Source organism: Diadema setosum, chromosome 7 (genome assembly GCF_964275005.1).
Source record: "Diadema setosum chromosome 7, eeDiaSeto1, whole genome shotgun sequence".
Taxonomy (NCBI): Eukaryota; Metazoa; Echinodermata; class Echinoidea; order Diadematoida; family Diadematidae; genus Diadema; species Diadema setosum.
In genome coordinates, this window is record NC_092691.1 from 19,425,706 (window position 1) to 19,451,698 (window position 25,993).

The window sequence follows — 25,993 nt, forward strand, 5'->3', positions numbered from 1 at the left end:
ATGCACAAAATTATGAAAATTGCAAACAAACGTCAGTATTGTAACTTCAATCTTCTCAAAATATGCTGCCAATTTTAAGGATCAGTTATGAATTTTGTTATCAAGAGATTTTTGACAATTGCACAACCGAAATTAACAATAGTATATAACCATAATCGGGCTGAATGAAAGAGGTTCTATTTTCCCTTCTATTGTAATACCAAAAATGAATAAATAAATAAATGACTAAATAAATAAAAAGGAAAATAATGACAAAAAAGATACATCACCAAATGTGGTTAACAGGATCTGATGTGTTATTTGGATATGACCTGAACCAGAGGTTTTGCTTAACCTTAAATTTGAAAGGATTTGTACCGTGAATAGTTCACCAGTAAGTATGCGAAGAATTTCACAATATAGGGTCAAGATTATGAAGTGTTGAACATGTTGATAGAGAATATGAAGGGGCTCCTGAAGTCATAGTGAAATATGCACCACATGGCAGTCTATGTCACCACTGAATATTTGAAAGTTACACTGACATTGGTTCCTGTCTTCAACTACTGCATTAAGTCTGTTTCTGCTTTCCTTTATTTTTCATTTTTATTATTCTGAAAATAAGTGAAACTCATACAATTTTCAGTCTTGCTGATAAACTATGTCAGAACTGCTGATATACATGTCAAACATGGTTGACCTGGGTTCCACGTCATAAAAAGATGTTAGGACAGCAACTCTTTTTAGAATAACAACTTCCCATAAGCAACAGCCAGTCAGGAAATAGATCATGACCTAGATGATGACTGCACAGATTTTTATTTGTTTGTTTGATATGATTCATTCTCTGAGAACCCAAGATTTAGAATACTTAGGTGTAGTCCTTTATGGGTTCAGTCACTCTAGAGCATTGTCAGCTGAAAAGTAATGGGGGAAAGACATTCCTTTAGCTTCTTATCCAGTAAACTCAAGAATCCACATTCCCCATGGGGATTACAGATTAGACTATAGAATTGGAGCAAAATACCACATCAGACTTTCTTGCTCTCCAGTATGTGTGAACACAGCATGACGCATAAAATGCAAGAGACATCGGCAAGCCTCTCAAGTATCCCTTTGAGTGGTTTGAATGTCAAACGGCACAGAAAACCCCATAGCACTGTACACACTGTCCAAAGTCCTTAGCGCAGAAAGGGTTAAGGGTATAAAGTTAAATTTATATTCTCCTGACTGGGGCAACATCTATGCTCATCTGAGACTGCTACAATATAGCTAGTGTTAATGTGGTGAAAAAAAACCCAAACAAACATACAAATGAATAAACTCTTGTACCCTTGTACTGACTGGAAAAAAAAAAATTGTTTTGCTCTCTTCTATTCAATTTTTCCTTGCATCTACCTCATGTACACAAGGGCACAGCTCTTATCCTCAAAGCAAGGATGACCTGCAATAGTTTAAGGCTTCTGTTAGAAAAACATCTTGGCAAGTGTTCCAGCAGCAAAAAAAAAAAAAACAAAACAACAGCAACAACAACAAACAAAGAGAAGGATAAGTGAAGTAGATTGAAAATACATGTATCAGGATGATGAATACAAAGTACAAGCACTCAATTATTAAACATTAAAATCCTACTGAAAGCTGCTCAATATGACCTGTTCCTAATCATATTCACGGTGGTGGGGTCCGACCTTGATACATCTCATTTTTCTCATCTCATTACAAATCCACACAAGGTCTACACTGGAGGACTTGAAGCCAAACCAGTATTTCACCCACCAATAGTCTAGTCACAGCAGACCTTTCTTTTGTGATATTGGTATACAAGCACATTGCAAACAGCAGGGAGAAGGCTGGAGTCAAGGCTACACAATCATTACACCTCTCAATATCAGCGGATGGCAAGGACAGAGTTAATGAGCGCCCTCACCCTTTGTTGTGTTCAGCTGTCCATCTGTCTTGAGGTCGTTCCAAATCTCTTTCAGCTGAGACGAGGGGTCGAATGATGAGCACGTTGTCACGTTCACACCATCCTAGGGAGTTGTTAAAATGATTGCAAGTGATGCTATCAGCGCCTCAAAATGGTATAATAAATCAATGTGCTATTTTACATGCCTATGGCAGCAAACGTTTAGTATTTTAGTCAACATGAGGATAGTATAAAAACACATGAACTGTAAGCAAGTAGTGGAAATATGACAGTCTTTCAAAATGATACAGTGCATGAAAAATGGTAATGGAGACATATAATTTGACAGAAAAACAAAATACTTCTACAAATTGTTTACTGGACACATTGACTAATTTAGTAATATGGTAAAACTCTGAACACTCATCCAATTCAGTAATATGGTAAAACTCTGAACACTCATCCAATTCCTCTTTGACACTCTGACATTTGAGTTGGTTCACCGTATTTTGGCATTGTACATCTTTCCAAATAGTTCCATTTTGTCTTCAATAACACATTATGTCCTGGGGAAGTTTGCTATAAAATTCATGACTTTGTCATTATCAAATTGGCACCTTTGAATTTCAAAATATACCTTAAATTGAATGAAGATAAGATACAACCTGTAAAATTCCATAAATCTGCAAATATCAAAAAGAAATTTACCAAATTGCCAATTTGTGAGACAAACAGTAATCTTCTATCAAAATGTGTAGCAATTTTCTTCCTTTTAGAAACAGTCATAAATTTCGCAATTTAAGACTTTAAAAAATATCTACAAATGCAAATAAAAACAATTACTGTATATTCATCACCAAACGGCTTTTATGAAGAAAATTGCTGACTTTACCTAATGATAAACTGCCAACTTAATTGTAATGGAGAATGGAAATCCTAACAAAAAGACACAATACCAAACCATGGAAAAGTGGTTTTCCAAGAATTGTTAGGTTATACGAGAGATGAACATACGTGTGCTCACACGTCCACACTGACCATGTGCTACAAACAAGTATTAAGATAATTATCCTTTGGCATGCATCAGGCATTTTGACCCACATCTGTTTCAATGTCCTTCAATTAGGTGGCTGCCAAACCTTACTTTTCAACTCACCGACGTCATGAAAACCACACTAATGATTCACAAACTGTTAGTGCAAGGGCAGCAACAAAACTACAAAAGTCGTTACGCTTCCTGAAGGTTAAACAAATGTTAATAAGAGTACAAAATACCTGGAAAGTTCGCAACATCAAGCATAACAACATGTAGAATACAAAAGAAAGAAATAAGTCAGCATGGCACGGAGAATAAACTTGTTATCTTTTGCTTTCTTTTCATTCAAAAAGTCTGAAAAGGCTTGTGGAAGATTGTGTAGGTGTGTATCTGTGTGTGTGTGTGTCTGTTCTGCTTAACTTGTTTTTCTAGTTTCTTTGCTTATTTCAAGCACACAGAGTTATAACTTGCATTCTAGTAGCACACCTTGCATGCTGCTGCTATGCACACAGTGCAGGGCTGAGTGGGGTGACCATCGTGGAACATGACTCCTGACGTTGAAGCTGACGAGAAGCCAGTGTTCCAGCGGCCCCCTTTCCTGCAGAGGAAACAATATAAGTACATTGACCTTTATCACATACTTCATTCCTTATAAACACATTGTTTCTTCACTACCACAATCAGTCTTCCATCTCCATGGTTATATACTGTATACGCCATATATTCAGCGCGTCTAAGATTTTGCAAATCAAGGATGTCCCGACAATTTTATGAGTCATTTAAATTCCTGATCATGGATTACAGATATGGACGGACAAATACACATGTGCATGTTGCTTTCATATCAGAATCAGAGTCAATATTTTCCCATGTTTGTAAATTTTCGAAGAGCATCCCACTCTCAAAATTTGCAAAATGACCCCCCCCCAAAAAAAAAAAAAAAAAAATATATATATATATGGCATATTAAAGTAGATCATGACATAATTGCATGCTGACCTCTTAAAAGTAAAGACAACCTGATGTTCCTAATTTTGTTTCCTTTCTGTCTCCCCCACCCACCCCCCCCCCCCCCCCACACACACACACACACTTTCATTCCATTCATGAAAAAAAAATCTGACTCATTCCAGCCAGGTTAGAGAGAGGAAATATTTGTTTGAACAACACACTCAGATTACTTTCAATACAATTCGTACATGTACTCATATTAACTATTACAATACTTGGATGTCTTAGATTTACAACATTTATCATATTACATTTCATTTACTGGTAATTTTCAGGGGGAAGGGGGAGACTATCACCCTGAAATGGAGGAATGGAATTTTCTCTTTGCCATTTATTTCAAAATCTGAGACTAAATGATACTAAAATGTATGCAGTGGTGAAGCATTTGTGAGTGAACATCAACAAAGACATAAGGTAGAAAAAAATCTTCTGTGGCCATCACACCCAGTATAGATTAGTTTGTCGTCACACTAGAATCACATCTTCCAACATACTTGTCCTCCGATTCTCCAGTTCCATTCTGCCATGTGAACATGAGCGACACGTCAGCTGCTTCACTGCCGTTGTTGTACACGTCCCAGACGAACACGCCAACAGGGAGACTCGTTTCCTATGGAAAGGTTAGCAACAGGCACCAATTACATACTGTCACATGGGTATATATATCTTTATATATATATATATATATATATATATATATATATATATAAGAGAAGAAGAAGGAGTCTCGAATATATATATATATATATATATATATATATATATATATATATATATATATAAGAGAAGAAGAAGGAGTCTCGAATAACCTGACAATCTGTATCTCGAACAGGACTCCGAAATGGTCACAAATTAACACTGCCAAAAATCAGAACAAAAAGGTACGCACAATCAAGCATCCCAGCAATTGTGAGCCTCTTGAATTCTCTGTAATTGTATATACATCACTCAACTACAATTAGAACAATAACAAATTTTATTATGTTTCTTTCATACGTGAATTGATATATTTGTATTAAGAATAAGATTTATATTTCTTAAAGAGTTGGGTAATCAAGTACTCCGGTAATTGTGAAACTTTTGAACATTTTGCAATAACATTACTCATTGGTAAGTTGAACAGATAAAGCCTCATTGTGCATTTTGTATTAAGAATAAGATGTGTGCACTCAAGTATTTCAACAATTATGAAATTTTTGAGAAATTTGTTATTTCATATATGGTACTATACATCTGCTGATTTAATGTTGTTGTTTTTTATTCGTTAAGTTGCATGTGGAAATTTATTCTGCTCTAGCCATAGTACATGTATATTGTCTGTTTTTGAATGTCTGCATCTATATGTATGTTTACAGCAATATCACCACATGTGTATCCAGTTTTAATCTTGTGTAAATGTAATGCATAATTATAGGACTGTAAGGAATACACTTTGTATGATATTGGTATGACTGAATAATTTAATAGGATTTTTAACTTTTTGATTTTTTCTTGGATTGTGAATGTTCTGTAATCATGCATGTATTTTTATTCTGTACGCATGACAATATTAGTCTGCGGACTAACTGTTATGATTCTTTTGATTTGAAATAAAACCGAATTGAATTGAATTGAATTGAATTGAATACGCCATTTTGCCCAAGTGGAACACATGGAAAATTCCAAGATTAACACATATATGTACAGTACAGGCAACTCCTGTTATAATGAAATCCTCAGGACCAGCAGTTTTCTTTTGTCACAATGAAATTTCACAATGGCCAAACGAATAAAGTACATGAAGATAATAATTTGGAGGACCTGAATTTTGACTCTGTTTTATCAAATTTTGTTATCTCTAACAGTGTTTGCTGTAATGGGAGTGCCCTGTTATATATATTTGTTCTCTTCACAGCAGCTGAGGAGGAAGCGTATTTGCTGGGTTTCTTCTTTCATCTGCCTGAACTGCAATCACTAGGAACTGCAGTTGATTCCTTCCATAACAAAACATAGAGTATATCCCCAGTGCTTGAGTGTTTGCTCACTCATGAAAAGACTTTCCAAAACACTATCAGAGCTTTAAGAGCTTGTTTTGTCAAACTGGACAAACTATCAAAACATCTCTGCAAGTGAGGTTAATTTACAACCACAACCTGAATAAAAGACAAGCACTGATCAGATAACATTTACAGCGTATAATATCATGTACAACTTAAGGTTGTTATGAATATTATCCTTCATATAAGATTATATGTGTACTTGTATTTCTCGTTTATGATGAATGAACAGAATTGAACTATAAGAACAAAAATGAGTAAATGCAAATAAGACAGATAAATTGCCCTTCATGGACATGAATAAGTGCCAATTATGCATTGTTTATAGGTACGAGATACAACACAGTAGCCACGATAAAAAAATCATACGCATGTATACATACTCGGGTTGGACTAGAACCAAAAATCTACTGATTACTAGACAGGTGTTGTGACCACTAGACTGCCTAGCTTCTGTCCTGCAGCCATGCCAATTCTAATCCTTCATTGCAGGGGGCACTGCATATTTTCACTAAATTCTTGCTTCAAGATGTTTTGTTTTGTATTTTGCAACTGACTGATGAATTTACATCGATGAAGGGCAATTTGTCAATCAGTTGCAAGAACACATCTCTATGCAAAAATTCATTAATTTGACGAAATGAGTTAACATGAACAACAAAAGTCATAAAAAGTGGCAATCTCACCTGGTAGTTGTGAGGAAATATTGGGGACACCTGGCGACACACCAGGGTGATGTTTTGCCCGGGGAGGAGGTATTTGGTCCAGGCCCTGGGGTAGAGCCCGTGGTAGGAGGCTCTGTTAGCTGGGAACTGCCACTCCCATGAATGGGCCAGCTCCTTGTTGGACGGTTTGTTTGGAGATAGGACCTGTTGGTAGACTGTCTTTCCACCCCTCCGGACACATACTGTGAACTGCAGAACATTCAAATTCAAGTGAAAATACAGATGCACTTGTTTAGATCATTACAATTATTTGAACTAAAAATTAAAGTATCTGCATACATAAGCAGTTCTATAATATTCTGATACAATCAGAGCATCGGTACTTTCCTCTCATTTGCCCTTCCACTTTTTTTTTTTTAATCTTGTTAATCAGGTCTATCTTTTTTCCACTTTTACTTGTAGTGAAAAGTTACATTATCACTAGGAGAATATGAATTGACTGAGGTGGTTAGAATTTCACACTCACTTGCAAAAAACTTTACAAATACTATTATTATTCATTTGGCATTTCAACACAAAATACAAGGAGAATATCATATCATATGAATTTTGACTTGCCATACCCAATCTACATATCTCTTAAGTAAAGTACAGTCTTACAACAATCATAAATGGCAACATACATTTCAACAAAATACATTCATTTGGTTTATTTGGGTCTTTTTACAATTAAAACATTTTGCATTTCTCAATGTAATTGCTACCTACTACCTTGTCCAATTACACAGCACAATTTTGTATGATTCAGCTTCCAAATATCTTAATAGGTACATGCAGTTAATACTGAATGATATGAGTAGATTTTTGCTCAATTTTAAGTTAAAGCCATTGCCATGACTAGCATCAGCATTTTAAAGCTAAAAACACCCCCCCCCCCCCCCCGTTACTTGCGGCAATAAAAATGTAACAGACACTTTTTACCACTTGAACATATATGCTTCTCTTGAAGTAAAAAAATACAATGTATATTTCATCATATAAAGTTAGTAGAAATTTATCATACAATTCTTACAGGCTTGAGTCAGTCTTATTTATTTGAGCTTTTTTTTTTTTTTTTTAATTCAATCAAATAAAATATACATTACAACCATTGCCCAAGCCTGTAATACATTTTTGGTATCATAGAATCATGTGCAATAACAAACTCACATTACAAAAAAAAGGCAAAATAAAACAGTGACAGAAAAAAAAAAAATCAATTTGATCAATTGTGCTCAACTACAAAAGAAAATGACTGAGCCATGTGTTTTGGGGGAAGAAAAACTCTAAATATCCTATCTATGCTGACAAAAACTCCAACCTGAAACATCTGCAAATATTTGCTGAACAATACTCCATATCAAAAGAATCGTATTTCATTAACAGAAAAGATCACACTCTAGTCCAAAATATGACGGGCAAAACTGTTCCCTAACCAAAGGAAGACAGCATCGTGGGGAGTTGACCTTTGAGCCCATTTTTCACACCACACCCCCAACTATGAGGTCATATCTCTTCCAAAACAAAGAGAGGGATGTCTCAGTTTCTGTTTATGGTACATGAAGTCATAACATCAGATGATGATATTCTCCCAAATATGAGCCTAGGTGTGCCTACAGCCATCTGATATTAACTCATTAACATTTAATGACCAACAATTACCAGGCTTCCACAGCATTAGCCTGCCAGTGAATCCTAATGACTTCTACCCACTACTGTTAATTTTCTACCACGGCAAACATCAATATTTTTTATGAGATTAATTTGTCGTGCTGGGCAACTAAAAAAACATATTCAAGGGTCCTTGAATTCGTGCTGCACAATTGCTTTATGCCTGTTTTGTTTTCATCCAATTCTCAGAAAAGACAGAATTTGATTTAACATTTTCCTGAATGAACACTAATGTGCTGCACAGAAACTACTGCACACACACAAGCTCAAATGAATACTCCTACGGCACATACACACACACACACACACACACACACACACACACACACACACACACCTACAGTGTATACCACAGACGCATCTCTATTAAACAAAGCCCACAATTCAACCTGTTCAAAATGCACAAAGAAAATAGTGAAGATATTTTTGCGAGTTATAAAATTCACGCTAGTCAATAGTGTGATATAAATGCGAAAATTAATGTAAAGCAAAAATTTCCACATACATTACACATGAAAGTCAAAAACTGAAGTATCTGCTCGCAGTGTTGTCACAGTGACAGTGTCTGTTTGTGAATATGACACAAGCTAGTACATAGTTGTACTATTTAATTATAGCAAATGCAACTGATGATGTTATATCTGGGAAGGGTCTTCACACGGTGTCATCACAAATATCTAAAATCAAATACAGAAGGAAGAGAGAATATTATTAATCACCAAGTTCCTGCTTGGTGGAGGGGCCAAACTAACAAATACCCACTCACATTCAAGCCTTGGGTAATACTGCACTGTTGGTAACAGTAATATTGTAGTAGCACACATTGCACAACCAACGGCTTTGGTACTGTGCTGAATATGATATGTTACTATGGACCCCTTTTGGGAGGCAGACTTTTCTCCTGTTTAAAGGACAAGTTCACCTTCATAGACATGTGGGTTGAGTGAATGCAGCAATATTAGTAAAACACATCACTGAGAGTTTGAAGGAAATCGGAAAATCCGTTCAAAAGTTATGAATTTTTGAAGTTTCCGCTCAGTCACGGCTGGATGAAAAGACTACTATAACTTGTGATGTCACATGTGTACAACGATATAAAGAAAGAATAAAGAAAATTCAACATATTTCCATTTTTCTCGCATTACAAAAGAACACTCGACTTCTCTCTTTCAGAAGGCAGGGGGAATAATATTACCCTTAACATAAGCCAGTAACAAGTCAAAGAAACATGCATTTTATTCGTAAAGTAAAGTTTTGCGAAAGTCTCTTTTTATTTTCCTTATATCGTTGTACGCATGTGACACCATACACTGTAGTAGTCTTCTCATCCAGCAGTGACTGCGCAGATACTTTGAAAATTCATAACTTTTGAAAAGATTGTCCGATTTTCCTCAAACTTTCACTGATGTGTTCTATTAATATTGCTGCATTCTCTCAATCCTTATGTATGTGAAGGTGAACTTGTCCTTTAAGCATTTTATGGCATTTACAGCGTAAGGACAAATCCATTTTTCTCACACACACACGGTCAGAAACACAAAAACAGAGACTCCAACCCAAAGGACCTTCTGATCTGGAGATTCTCCCGCCTGAAACCCCTAGCAAACGGGAGACTCCAAGTTGATGTGTGCAAAGCGCGGAGTTCCTAAGATTCTAGACGCTCTCTGGTGCTATCGAAGGCTTATTTTTTCAACATACAATAGCAATAAGTAAGAAATCCTTTCCAACGGGAGACACAGAGCCAGGGCGGGAGAAATTAAATCTCAAGCGGGAGAACGGGAGATTTTGCAAAAATGTGTTTTCGGCGGGAGATCTCCCGTCGAAAACGGTAGAGTTGGAGTCTCTGCAAACACTACACATACAGACGCACAAAGACGGAGAGCATGGACTGAACATGGTGAAGGTGACTCTCTGTACTCAAACTGAAGTGGTGGTAATTGTGTATATCTGAGTAGAAGCTGACAGTGCTCAATGATGACCACTGACAGAATGTCCTACTGCCCAATGGAAAACGTTTAGCTGTGTTATCGGCAGAATTTGTCTGGCACCGATTAGAAAATACCTCTTCTAGAGATGAAGTTAAATCACTGTAATTATTTCTAAGGACTGAATTAGAATTTTTAGACATCAGTGATGGACAATGGAAGTGTTTCAGCCAAAACATGTCCTGATAAAGTGGCTTGCGGTTCCGATTACATGGTGAATATGACACATAAAAAGTTTGTTACATTGAAGTCTGTTGCACTTCCTGTTTATAAAGTGGTTTCCGATTTCCAAGTTAGCAATGTATCAGTAAGAATGGCAGGCACAATTCTATTTCCTCTATGCTTACGACAAAGTAGGGAAATATTGGTACATCCTCTATAATTTGTATCTGTTAAATAGTACACCTGTTATGTATATACATTTATACTTCTTTTTCAATACCACAAAATATTGTTTATTTTTTTTTGAGAAATATCAAAATAAAGTAAACTAAAACAAAAATGCACTAATTTATATGTTGCCTGAAACCATCCTAGTGTGAATTTACATGGCTACATTACAACACTACATTGATACATGTGGGTTAACCCTGATCAGGTATGATGTAATTTTGTGGATTGCAGACGTATAGTAGAACACACCAGTGACGTTCGACGAAAATCTAGACAATTGTATCAAAAGTTATGAAGTTGTAAAATATCTATTAAATCCACATGTCATCATCACTGGATAAGAAGGCTACAACAATTCATGACAAAGTAGTGGAATGGTATAGAAAAAATGTAAGGAGAATTCCACAAAATGCCATTTTGTTACCCTGGGTAAGTAAAATTGAATACTTTGGCTGTCTTATCACTGACCAGGGAGGTGAGACTCACCTCCCTGCACTGACATACTATGCTATTAAAAGGGTAATATCATTCCCCTGCCTTTTCAAGGAGATACAATGCAAGTCAACTCTTTTATTATATGAGAACATTGACAATTTGTGGAATTCTCTTGTATTCCTTTTATATCCTTCCACTACTATGATATCACAAAATGTAGATTTCTAATCTTGTATTGGCAGCAGCTAATCTTTAAAAAGAATATATATGATTTTTTTTTTTATGTATTGTCCAATTTTCCTCCAACTTCGATGATGCATTCTAATTATATTGCTACATTCGCACAATCCAGGGAGGGCATAAATTCTCCTTTAAGTTATTGGCCTTGGTAGTATGCCAACATGAAATCATTCTTTTTGCATGTACATACACCTTTCTAGCCAGTCTGGATTTACAATGCTAGATTTTGCCTTACAAGTCTGTAAGAAAATTCAGACTTGGAACATTAATGAGAAGGTGTGAATAGACAAGGTCTTTACAAGATACACCGGCCTGGTAAGGGCAGGGAAGTGACACTTCCTTGGTGAGGCCAATCGACCTAGTTATGAATGTTTGTTTGATGATCTGCCAAAAATGATAAATTGACTTTTGTGCTGCCTGGAAAATTAGATAACAATAATTGCATCTATCTTAATGCTGTCCAATTTGTCTCCTTTCAGACAACATTTCCCTTTTTATTTTGGTCAATGATTAATCAAATGCTAAAAACTTTAAAACACACCTGAGGAAGTTTGCTTGTGTTGAATGTACACTTGTGCCCGACGCTCTGTTAAATGTTAACTAGCAGAGTGGCGTAACTGATAAGCCATGAACTGACTTTCACACTCTGCAGACACCATAAATGCAATAAACTGATGATGAATTCTAATCATTTTATTCCATCATGCACACTCCATGACACCATGTATAAAAATGGAAAATGACCAAAGGGAACTGGAATAATGTATTGTTATTTATTTACCGTCATTCTTTTAATGAATTTTGTTGATAATGCAATTGAAATGTCACCTTATCTCTTAATAAAAAGAATGCAGGCACAATATACTACATGTTAAATCTGGAGGTAGAATAAGCCCTATTATGACTTACTTGATAACCAAGAGAATTCTACACAGAAATACAAATTGAATGTTTTTTTTTTTTTAAGTTTTTTTTTCTATATCTTGATCCAGAGTAATTTTACTAACATAACCCTGCATCCTCCCCAAAAAAGGCAAAATATAAATAAATAAATTAAAAAAAACAAAACAAAAACAGATGACTACAGCCTGATGGAATGTGCCATAACCGCATGTAATGAATCACTCTTGCCACTATACCATGAGTAGTGAGTTATTCAGAATTCCTGATTGTAAAAGCACTTTCATTATCTCAGTAAGGCCAAAAAAAAAAAATTTTTGCATTGGCGTAACCCGCCCGACCCTAAAAATTCCGCCGACCCCATGTTTTTTTATTATTTTTTTTTGCTATCGATATCAAATATCTTGTTGATTGCGATCGCGATCGCACAAACCCGGAAGTAGAAACGGCTCTGGGGATATCGGATGTACGAGGGAGAGATCTAGCGCCTCGCATAAGCCTTCCTTGATCAGTACGTCATCTGTTTCCAACACGGACACGTACTCTAACAAGATTTATTCAGTGTATACGTAGCATTCAGACTGCGATGTATTGTGCACAGTTTTGCCGTAGGTTTCTTGTGTGGAGAACTTACACGAATCTGTATATGTGGGACTGTAATAGAGATCGCCGTGTGCGATGAAAAGATCGTACATATGGGTCAATTTGCATCTATCTTATCTAAGTCAAAATAGTAAAATATAAAGTGAAAACATTCAGGATAGGGATTTCAACATCTTTAAATTCTGTGAAGGGGTATAATTCCAGTAATATTGGCCTCATAAATGATTTGTAGAATAGATGAACACAGCACATTCGGTGCAGCAGGTGTAACTGTTTATTGAGCTGAGCACGAGTTTTACACGTAAAATGCAGGTAGCAAAAAAAATAAATAAATAAAAAAAAAAAAAATCCGCCCGACCGACCCCATTTGAAAATCTCATGTTACGCCAATGCAACAATTTTTTTTTTTTGGGCCTAATGGTTATAAATTTGCACAGATGCTAAGGGTTACGCTCCCAATATTCACATCATTTTGGCAGAGTCTACAAAAAGAATGTATACTTTCATTGTACCCAATACCCATGGCAGATGGGTGATGTGGTGAATATAGCTCATTAGTTCCTGTTTTAATGCTTACAGAATAAGTTCTAAATGATCATCACAGCAAATGTGGCAGTAATTCATTAACTCTTTGTCACATATACTATGAATACCAGGATTTATTTGCATGGGTCAATGTCAGCTACACCATAGGACTAGTTTAGGAAAGACACAAATTTACTTCATATTCAAAGCCAATAGGTTTCAAATACTATTACGGCTGGAGTAAAGAAAAGAAAATCACCAGATTTGTTCGTTTGTTTGTTTGTTTGTTTGTTTGTTTGTTTGTTTATTTGTTTGTTTGATTCAGTTCCATCTGAGAAGATGGCTGGATAACCCATATTCAGCTGCAATAGCTGGACTCCCATGGGGTCCAGTTGCTGGGAGTCTTGATAGGAAAGTTAGCCACTTGCAAAACTGATTCAAATCTACATTATGGTATGAATACATTCAAAGCCAAAGTATGGTACTACTACTTTCATGGCCAAATTAGAGTGAAAGTGAGAGAGAAAAATAGAAAAGAACTCACCTGATTCAAATCTACAGTATGGTATGAGTACTTTCCAGGTTTGAGGGACCATCGGCAGAAGTCGCCCTTCCAGCCTCGGTTGATTGCACCACACCCAATACCACCAATAGGGACACCTGATTGTACCAAGCCCAAAAGGGATGAGAGAGAATAAAAAGTGTAGACCCAAGTTTGTCTGAAGATATATGATTGGGTTGCATTGTACTGTAAAACGAGGAATGTTTGCGCGCATTGTAATTTAACGAATTTTGCGAGCCAAGATTCGCAAAAGTTCTTGTCTACACTATATGCATGGAAAGTTAGAGGCAACTCATGTAAAATTTCATGCTGCAGAAAATTTCATGCTGCGAATATATCATATTTTACAGTATACAAATAGGAACTCACGGAGGATGAAGATCTTCCGGGCTTGAATCATAAATGTCCCTTAAAGGGATGGTATAGTTTTGGTTAAGATGGGGATTCAGGTTGTAACTTTTTATGAGATAATTAAAAACTGCTTAAAGGAAATATCAAAGAGCATACAATTCTAACAAGAATTCAAAGTTTACGTGATGAAAATCAGTTTTGAAATGGCTGAGATATCCTAAATCAAAGAGGTCCTTATAAAAGGTGGGACCCAACTTTTATTATGACCACTTTGTTTTGCTCTGTTTTTGGATATCTCAGCCATTTCAAAACCAATTTTCATCAGATAAACTTTGAATTCCTTTGAGAATGGTATGCTCTTTAATATTTCATATAATTGGTTTCTAATTATCTCATAAAAAGATTAACGCATTCCTATCTCAATCAAAACCATACCATCCATTCAATGTTTGTAAAGGTGCTTGTTTCATTTCTCTGGATTGAATAGGATACAACACTTGGGGTCCAGTGTGTAAACATGGACTACAATAGTATTAGTGACACATTATAAAAATAACAACTAATTGTAAATCCCATACATCAACTGCTTTTTTTTATCATATTTCTAGAACATTGTGAGTATTGAGTAATTTTTGCAAAATCGATAACTTTCTAAAATACTGGCTTGAATGAAATGTTTATTTGTGGAAAAATGAGCAAAGAAAATGGGATTCCATCGGGATCCTGATGGAATCCCATTTTTCTTGCTCATTTTTCCACTAATAAATCATATTCATTTCTGGTCAGCTTTCTTCTGTTTGTGTTGTTAGCATAAATTTTTTAGCATTTTTCTTTAAAATCTACAATAAACATAAACCTACTCACTGAATATACTCACCAAATATGGGTCTAAATTTGACTGGATGAAGCACATCTATAAATGGCCTCTTTCCACCTCTCCACATCTTAAAGTGCATTTGTGAATATCTGCAGAGATTGGACAGACACACAACAGGAGATGCTGCAATGTGCAAGACTGTTTTTGCAATTAATTACAATCTAGGGATGTTCCTTTTCCTACAGCCTAGTAATGAAGCACATTATCCATCTGCTCCCTCCCATTAAAGGGACATTCCAGACGATTTTCATAATTTCACATCATGTAGTACAAAAATCGACAACTCCATGCATAAATCTCTGGAATTCATTTTGGTTCTTGAGCAGAGAAACAATACTTTGAAAAACCTCAAACAAATTACACTGAACAAGGATGATGACATAGGAGGTTCACATATTTCAGAAATGTAGCAGTGTAATTCCATTGCAATACCGCTTGCTTGCGAGTTCACCTGTGTCTAATCTATGCATGCCTTCTTCTTTTGTTCTGCTTCCTTGAGCCACATCTCATGCATTCTTTTGGTGACTCTGCCATGTCATCATCCTTGTTCATTGCAATTTCTTCTAAATTTTGAAAATATTCTTATTCTTCATCCCAATCATCACAAATTCTGAAACTCTGTCCTCAGTTTAATTAATTTATAGTTATTCAAATGTAAAAATCTGAAAATCATCCGGAGGTCTCCTTTAAGTTCCATAGGCACTGGATGTTGCTAGATAAGGCAAGCCTCAGTAAGCTTTGTGGTTGATAAGGGCAACTTTTGGGAACAAATCATGCAGAAAATCTGAATAGTTACAGAACCAGTCTACTATCAGTGGATTATCGCCATGACAATAATATTATTGATACTCTAATGAAATTGGAATGTGTTTGTTAAACATCGTAATAATGGGGAGACAAAAAACTTGTGAAAATATTTCCTTTTTTTTGTTTTGGCACACACATCTACAATTATGGAAAAGGAGGGGGGGGGGGGGGGACCCAATGTTTGGCATGCATTGAAAGGGTCCAAAGCATTTTTTGTTTAAGTTTGTGATAACAAGTCACAGTCAAAAAGTTAGTATGTACAGGGAAGGCCTGTTATAACAAGATTGCTTACAACAAGGTACCATTTTTAACGATGTGACTCTGCCAGCCCTGCTTTTCCATTATTGTATTGAATACATGGTCTCATTTTTAAGTACATTTACAATGCGGTATCAATTGCAACAGGGCTAAATTGGTGGTCCCAGTGGCCATGCTAAAACAGGGCTTGCCCCATACAATGTAGGGGCTTTAGAATGAAGTGTCTCACCTGACAGACGGCAAAATGAAGGCTTTTATCTGGTTTGGACGGACCATTGTGAGAGGCCGCCATTTCTCCTGGAATTTGTGGTTGAGAGTAACCGTCCAGCAGTAGCGGGGAATCCGAAGCTGCTCCAAGAGTTCAAAGTTCTTGGCAGCGTGTTTGTCTGGCGACGACCTCAGACTGGCCGAATTGTTGTGGGCTACTTGCCCGTCGGTCCTATAGTCACTTGCCCCACTCAGGGACGATGCACTCTCTGCCATCCCATTCTCCTCCACTTCCGGGAGGTCGCTGTCGAGGTCGTCTTGGCGATCATCGTCGATGCTGAGGCTGTTGCGGAACTCTTCGTCGATGGCTGCAGCCATTTCACCTGCACACGCATCCGCCGTCTCTCGTTGGTGTGAGGATCAAAAAAATCTACTGAACTCGGTTATGTGCACTTCAAAGAATTTGATCCTCGCCTCATGCTCGCTCTTCACAGAGTCTGAGTGTCTGTGAGTGACTGACACTTCCTTTCCTTCCAACAGTCTCTGGCCGCATCTCAGTCACACCAATCCTGCAACAGCTGCACACTTCATGTCATTTCCTGGAAATCATACCGGAAGCAGAAGAAGATTCAAAAGTACAAATTACCTTCTAAGGTATGGGAAGCGGATATATATATGGCATGACTACACACTAATTTACCAACCTCTCATGATTACATGGTGGAACTGACAGGTTATGCAGATGATACCAAAAAAAAAAGTATTTGTTTATGAATTACAAATAATGTCTATGAAAATGGAAATACCTCCTCAAGTATTGATTCACATAACAACATTGTTACTGTTTAAATATCTACATGACAAAAAAAAAAATAAATATCTACATCACAAAGATACAAGTGATCTTATTCTTCCTTTTGAATTCTTACACAAATATGATCATTAAAACCGGTTACTGAAAACTTGAATGAGTTTGCCAAATTTAAAAATTTAATGGTCATGACAATAAATCTGAAATCTTATCATGACATCTATTTCTGCAGCAAATTTCCTGTGTTGAGACAAAACAGTAACACAAGCAATATATTGCTGGTAACGCTGGTAAAATAATAACACTGGCAATATTCAAATCAGACATTCATTCAATTACAGCTCTTTCTTCTTTTCAAACAAAACCTCAAATGAAATGCAAGAACATCAGGTACATGATCATGCTAACAATACTTTTGTACAATGCAAAGGTGTGAAGGAAGGATGTTAGTACCGTCACAGACTGTATAAATAACTACATAGGCTATTGTCAACAACGCAATTGAAGCGCATTGTATGCTCAGGCTGGTGAGATTAAGTGCAAATCATGCTGAATGACTCTTCACCTGTAGCATATAAATAAACATGACAGTATTTGAGATCTAGGCTTATCTTTTGAATAGTAAAGCAATCTATGGCACAGTACATGTATTTCTGCTTTTATTCCATGCGTTCAATAGCTTTCATAGTGCATACAACTACAAGATCTTTGAAACCCCGATACTTGATAATGACATTACTGTATGTTGCATTTCAATTAAAGCTGATAAAACTTGAAAAAAAAAAAAGAATTATCACTGAAGGTGATTAATACCCCCACCCCTAGTGTTGCTTTATAGTATGTGATGTCATGAGGGCAATGACGTTAATACCAAGTTTGTGCACTTATCGAATTGGAAACAGAATAATTTTAGTTTACTGTACAATTACAGAGTTGACACTGAGTTCCACAAGGTTTGGGTAAAAAGTGTGGTTACCATGGCAATGCATTGTCTGATACAAACAGAAAGGACATTTTGCATAACTACACTTAAAGACCATCATACACACCAAATTTGACCTTCATAGCTTGAATGGTTTATTTTGATACAAAAAAATGAGTGGTTACCATGGCAACACATTTTCCTTAGACTAACACATTTGTGTCTTGCAAAACCACACTCGTAAATCACGATACATACTAAATTTGACATTTATTGCTTGAATGATGGAAAAGTTATTCGATCTGCTAGGTTTTGGTAAAATTGTGGTTACTACAGCAACGGTTTGTGTGACAAACACAAAAATTATGTGTTCCACATCTATACATGTGTACCTCAGGGTCATAATGCCTACCAAATTTGGTTTCAATTGCTTGAAAACTGTGGAAGAAATTCACTCTACAGGATTTAAAAAAAACAACATGCAGTTATCATGGCAACGCATTGTCCGATACAAATACAAAGGACATTTTGCAAAACTACACTTAAAAAGCATCATACACACCAAATTTCACCTACATAGATTAAATGGTTCAATTTGATGCAAAAATGAGTGGTTACCATGGCAACACATTTTTCTTATAGTAACACACTGGTGTCTTGCATAACTACACCTCCCGATCATCATACTAAATTTGACCTTAATTGCTTGAATGATGTGGAAGTTATTCAATCCACAAGGTTTTGGTAAAATTATGGTTACCATGGCAACGCTTTGTCCGACAAACACATAAATTATGTGTTCCACATCTATGCCTCAAGGCCATAATGCCTACCAAATTTGATTTCAATTGCTTCAAAACTGTGGAAGTTGTTCACTCCACAAGATTTTGAAGAAAACATGCGGTTACCATGGCAACGCTTTGTCAAGTACAAACACAAAGAGTGTCTTGCATAACTACACCTATAGATCATCATAGATACCAATTTTGAAATTGATTGCTTAAATACTATGGAAGTTATTCAATCCACAAGGTTTTGGTAAAATTATGGTTACCATGGCAACACATTGTCCGACAAACACAAAAAACATGTCTTGCACATCTATACCTCAATATCATCATTTACCCTAAGTTTCATTTAAGTTCCTTCAAAACTGTAGAAGGAGTTTGCGACGCAAGATTTTGCAACAGACCGACCGCCCGACCGCCCGACCGACCGCCCGACCAACATCACAGTGATTCCTATATACCCCCTTCACACTACGTGTGGTGGGGGTATAAATACGACAACATCAAACATTTTCAAAGCATCACATCGATCATGAACTAAAAAAAAAAAAAAAAAAAAAAAAATCACATAAAAACTTAAGAGGGACTGGCGACAAAAGTCACAATACTAACTTAAATACATTGTCCCTTCAATCCTTGCATTTAACAGGGATGATATCGAGGTTTACTGAAAAAAAAAAAAATCGGAAATCAACATTGTCAGGTGATTTTGATACATGGAGAAAACAAAATGTGTATAGACTCGAGAAAAAAAAAATCTGAAATCAAATTTAAATCTACAGAATAACATGACATACAGTTGTACATGCTTGTCATGGTTCAAGATTCCCATACTTCACAAGACCATCATCAATGATCTGAAGTGAAAAGTGTTGGACGTAATTGAATCTATTACTGACAGAGTATGTGAACACCACAAAGTTGTTTCCTACCTGGCGTACTGCTCCTACATTATTTGAGTGGTTAGAAAGGTTACTACGCACTCACAGCTCGCAACACTAGCAAACACCGCACAGCACGCAAGTCTGAAAAGAAGCAGCAAAAATTGTGTCTTCCACACAGAGAACACCCACACACAGCATCTGACCACATAATGTGCTTGTACCGGTACACAGATTTGACCAGATTACACAAAGTCTCAAACTGTGTGATGCAAATAATAAGAAAAGGAAAAACAACAACATCAAAAGACTCCAGTTTCATGTGGTCAAAGGAGGTGTTTGTATTGTCAAAGAAGTCAATGTATAACTAGCTGGGCCATTTATCCAAAGGAGGTTTTCAGCATGATAAGGGAGCTGGTTGCGAAAACAGTGCCATCGATCTACTTAGTGATAAGACCTAGTACTTATACTGAAACTTTACACACACATGAAACACACACAGATGCACAACACATGCTTCAGCTATGATATGCTTTTGTGTAATCTTCCATTCTAAAAAGGCAGGTAATGCTGCATAATTAATTAACTGTGCACCATATTTCAACAAAATCCAAACAGTGAGCACATGCTTGTTCTGTTAAATGGCAAGTTATGCACGAGTTTGTTGGTCCGCATTCAGTGCCTCAAAAGTCACAGAAATTTATCTGCACCGCCACTATTTGGCTAACAGTTACAAATGTATCTTGTGGTGTTTTGAGATATTTTGTCACTGCTCTGTAAAATAAGAACCTTTTGTAGAAAGGAAAATTTGCATACAAATCTCATCTTGAATATCATTATTTCATCACATTACTTATTGCAATCATACAAATTTCACTCTTGATAATGAAAAGAAACACAGTAGGCCTACATCAGAAGATCAGTTTCCACATCACTAACACTTGAGATAAAAGTCAGAGCCAGGATCTGATCTCATTGTTATGTCATGTTAGACATAATACTGTATTTTTTTATGCCAAGTATTTCGCGAGGTTTTTATTTTTGTGAATTTCACGAGCCAGGTGCTATTCACGAAATTAAAGACACACAAAAATATTGACTTTGACCCCGATGTGGATGTGACGTATGCGTGTGCATTTCTCCGTACAGTACAGGACTCCATGATCGCTAATTTAACCACTCGCGAAATCGTCGGGAATTCCGGATTCGCGAAAATTTAGACTCACGAAATATATAGCGTATACAGTACCACATTCCAGTGCTCAAAGTCCATCACAATGGCAGCACTCAAACTGATCCTTCTTTTTTTTTCTTTTTCTTTTTTTTTTTGAATCAGTGCTTTTGTCATATTTATAGCATATGGCCCATTCTCAGTAAAAGCGTTCAAATACGGAATTTTGGTGTCGCCGACATTCCATGACAGTTTGCGGTTCCCTGAAACCTATTAGATACTATTTAAATGTTTATAATATATCACGAGGACTTTATTTGTTAAAAATAAACACGATCAAATGCGGTTGTCTGCCTTTTTGTATAAAATTTTGCTGTTAAACTTCGTTAAGACCCCCAAAACGCAGTGTCGCCGGCTATTTCAGAATTATGTTTTATCGCTCCTCTCCGTCCACAAACACACTTTCCAAAAATCATTTTCTTGGACGATGGGCATATCATATGTGCTAATCACAATACTCGAAAAGTTCCAAAATTTTTATTGACTTCTTTTTTTATAGCCTTTTGAAACCTGTCACCAAATTCACCGCCAGATACGTTACCAGTTTCTTTAGTGTTACAGCATTGCGAAAATAACAAGACTATGCAATGACCCTGTGTATATGAAACCCTGAGGATATACTTCATACACTGCAAGTACTTAGATTTTTTTGTGCAACAGCTCTTTATTGAGAATACGGTACAATGTTTGCAATATCGGTTTTCTACACTTTTATTTGGACAGATACGTTACATACTTTTCACGCCACCCACTGCGACAGATATTGCAATGTCAGACAAATTGTATATTATACATTACTCCTCGGAATGACGCATCGATTCAACATTAAAGTTTAGTACAAGTGAGAAATATTTGGTAGATATCGCTCTCATAATAATATGATCGACCATATACGTTACCACAGATACGTTACCCCAGATACGTGACCGAATTTTGCTCATTGGTCTTGTGCTTTCTGGGGATCAAATCTGGTCAAAATATATCCCTACACATTACATGCTTCGTTTTATTGGACCTCAGGATTATATTCTTACACCAAAAGGACAGAGAGGTGAAAAAGAGCAACACTTCCACATGATTTTTCTTTGTGCGTCAGTGTCTCACAATTTAATCCCAAGTTTTCCGACAGATACGTTACCACATAATCAAAATGCTGAAAAGAAATTGTAAATGTTTTTACAAACAAATCGTTGTGTGCTCATAAACTCCAAAGTTCTATTCTATAAAACCCAGCCTCTTTCATATTCTATGCAACAACTTTGAACGTTTATTTTACAAGACGAAGCTAAGATTCAGCATATCAGTTTTTTGCTTTTCAAATTTAGCAGATACGTTACGTATAATTCAGGGCACCCACGGTGACAAATAATGTTATGTAAAACAAAGTATTCATAAAACAATTCTGCATAGAATGACGCTTCCATAGAAAATTAAAGTTATGTTCAAATGAAGAATATTCAGTAGAAATTGCTCTGTAACTTCACCGACAGATTCATTTACGGTACGCCAGATACGTTACCAAACTTTGAAAGAGTATAAAAAAGTAGTTTATGAAACGCTTCCGAGAAAAGTTTCATTGTTCTGTTGCATATTTATTCTAGTGTTTTTCAACATATGAAGAACTACTCAAGATTCATTGATAAGTTGAACAATTATTTATTCATTTTCATTAAAACGGATGAGCCAAATACGTTACCATAGGTCAAACAACTGTTTAGTATATCGAGTTCATATAGACTGTACCTACTTCCTTCTAAGTGCCTGCAAAAATATATTTTTTAAACCTTGTTTGCATTATCCATCAAAACTTAATGAATATTTGTAGTCAGATGGATAAATACATTCAGACGTAAGATGAGAATATTCTGTGAATGAAGAACTCAGCTTTCACATTTAGGGCTCTTTTCCACTACATTTCATAGTTTAAATATTACGTACAATGTTTAAAATTGTTAATTTGGGCTTACATCATTCATTTTTACATCAATTCATGAGGTCAATAATTAAACAGGTGATATTTATTAATTCATACACAACTAAAATCATTACTTATATTTTACCAGATACGTTACCAAAGGTGATTCGATGTTTTTCAATAGTTATTTCCCCAGGAAAGCAATTCATATTTGTTTCCTGTGGAAATTCCAGATCGGATCGTTCCCTTTGCATGATTTGTGGGATTCGAAACTTTATTTGTAAGCGAAATTTGCTAAAAATACAAAGTGAATCTTAAGGTTATATTTCCTTTCAGCAAAAAGCATATTTCAACCTACCACACAGAAATAATTTCTACCAATTAGCAAGGGATGACAACAACTTTACCTCTTGAAAAACCCCAATATCTTTAGGGGGACAGATGTCTTTTCCTGAACAGAAATTGGATCAAAACAATAAATTTAATTCAGAGTTAGGAGTCCATTACAACATGTAAATTTGCGGTAACGTATCTGATTGGTTATCAAAAATCATATATGATGCTCTATTTCCATTCATTTTAACTCAATGAATGGCTATCACTTAGAATGTTCCACTTTTTGTTTCGTATTTGACCGGTTTTGAAGTTTCCGAAAACACATCTTTGAATGTATTACTTTGTGGTTGATTTTTCGGTTTTACTCACATGGAATTGAACACTTAATCTGAGAATGGCCCATATTTCTCTTTAAGAGGTAAAATTTCCTCTAAAGATTTCATGTTTATGTAGTCTGAATGATTACCATTGCAACAGATGAGTAGAATAAAGAGAGGAATTGTGATCACATTTCTGCACGTCGGTGATGGCAGTGTTAAATTCCCCCCCCCCCCCCCCCCACTAGATTCTCGCATGTCATCAAAGCCCACAGTGGAAGTTACATGGTTACGGAGAAATAATAATACACACATGAATTGTTTTTGCCCCTCAGGCAACGTGTCATTTGACGTCATGGACCCTCATCTATAGGTATAATGCTCACAACCAATTACTTATTTTGTGTCTGGTGCCATAGAAATGGCAAACCTCTCTCTATTATACATGAAATACCGTGGTAGACTCTAGTATGACGCTGTTGAATTTCTGCTTCAGTGATACAGCTGTATACCACTATTATTAAACATTATCAGCATCCAGAATGTGTCTATTTACAGTGTGCACACATACGATTGGTGTGTGTGATATCAATGAAATATTTGCTTAAATACGCAAATATGAATGAATGCACAAAGGTCAAAGTGCAATTCCACACCATATAAAAGTTGGCTTTAATAACTAAAGCAAAAGACGATGGACAGAACAGCAAAGATTTTATTACAGATTGGATCTATAAACAGAAGTGATGTCACATCTTTAACTTTCTGAAGTTTTTTAATACTACTAGTGAAATTAGTTGCAACCACTTACTCAAATTTGCAGAGGTGATTAGGTCATGACCATTGAACAGTATGCAAATCTTCACCTTTTTTAAAAAAACCAAAACTCATTAAATTATCTTTAAATAATATATCATTTTTACCATTTGAGAAATTCCAGAGCATGGATCTCCCAAAACTTTGTCAGTTATCACCCACTGGACATCTGTATCTACGGGTAACAAAATTATGCATAGAAGCAACACTTTACTTTCAGCTAAATATAGAGGCACAATGGGAACAGCTCTGTTTGCAGCAACTGCAGAGAAAGTCTATAAGTGCAATGAACCTGTACTGCAGTTGAATGCCAAATACACTCAATATCTGAGTTATGTGATGCTACCAGACTGCACAAAAAAAAAAAAAAAAAAAAAAAAATGCAAAAGAAAACACCACCATAGATTAAAAGTAAACTTCCTCTCCTGACTGTGTTCAATTTATGCAACTTACGTATCATGAGTGCCATAGATAATGCACTGAAAATGAAGTCATAAAACCAAGAAATCTTTCTTGAGGTGTGCCCACATGACAAGGTATAGAAGGTTTTGTCATTTAAGTGGTAAATCAATATTTCTCTCTTAACTTCATTTATTAACTTACCACTGATGCATTGCCTTCATTCTCCAATTTCAAATCAAATCCTCCTTTGAGGTAAGCCAGGTAGGTTATAAAATGTGAATTCTACAAGTCTGTCAATAATGATAAATGATGTGCATGCCAGTTTTGATAATAATTGCGGTAATAAATCAATAATAATAATAATAATAACAAAATAACAATAATAATAATAGTAATAATAACCAGAATAACAATGATTATTATTATTATTATTATTATCATCATTATTATTATTATTCGGCATAATAACATATACTGCATTTTAAAAAATGTGTATCTGACAAAAGAAAAAAAAAAAACACCCTGCAAAACACTTTACATCCAACCTTGTGGCTGAATTGTCACGAAGTCAAAGAGAAAATTTAATTCTTAAGATTATACTGATTCTATAGTTTATTTTTTGTCCAAACAAACATTTAATGTAATGCTTTCTTCCATAATGAAAGAGTAATAAATACGTTGTATGATCTACTGGGACAAACATTTTGTGTTAAGTGAGGACATTGCTTAAATAATATATCTACATGTATTTCTACTCATTGGATCTAGATCAAGTCCGTCCACGTACACTGTACAAGTGTACTAGAGATCTGCTTTACCACAAAATAAACCCCTGGTTACTTACTACATATAGGTCAATAGAAGATTAGCCATTTCCAATGATTAATGACCATTGTTCATACTACCTTTTCTCTTCATTTGACCTCTAGAGCCTAGAGGTCTAATTTGTCCTTGACCATTCTTCCTTTCCTCTTCCTTTTTCATGCATGAACAACATTTTGTTCTGATGATTACAAATTTAAACAAAAACAAACTTTCTGTCTTATAAACCATTCTTTTCTCTCTCTCTTCTTGATTTGTTTTTTGTT

At 35.8% G+C, this 25,993-nt stretch overlaps 1 protein-coding gene across 1 annotated transcript in view; it reads right to left on the reverse strand.

Moving 5' to 3' along the window:
* LOC140230962 (non-lysosomal glucosylceramidase-like) overlaps positions 1-16,841 on the reverse strand; it is a 33,257-nt gene extending 16,416 nt beyond the window's left edge. The window contains exons 1-7 of the mRNA XM_072311106.1: positions 16,509-16,841; positions 15,215-15,303; positions 13,969-14,084; positions 6,655-6,882; positions 4,427-4,542; positions 3,408-3,519; positions 1,907-2,009 (exon numbers count right to left, since the gene is read on the reverse strand). Of these exons, the coding sequence (XP_072167207.1) occupies positions 1,907-2,009; positions 3,408-3,519; positions 4,427-4,542; positions 6,655-6,882; positions 13,969-14,084; positions 15,215-15,303; positions 16,509-16,762 (1,018 nt within the window). The 5' untranslated portion in view covers positions 16,763-16,841. The remainder of the gene's footprint in view (positions 1-1,906; positions 2,010-3,407; positions 3,520-4,426; positions 4,543-6,654; positions 6,883-13,968; positions 14,085-15,214; positions 15,304-16,508) is intronic.
* Positions 16,842-25,993: the final 9,152 nt, after the last annotated feature.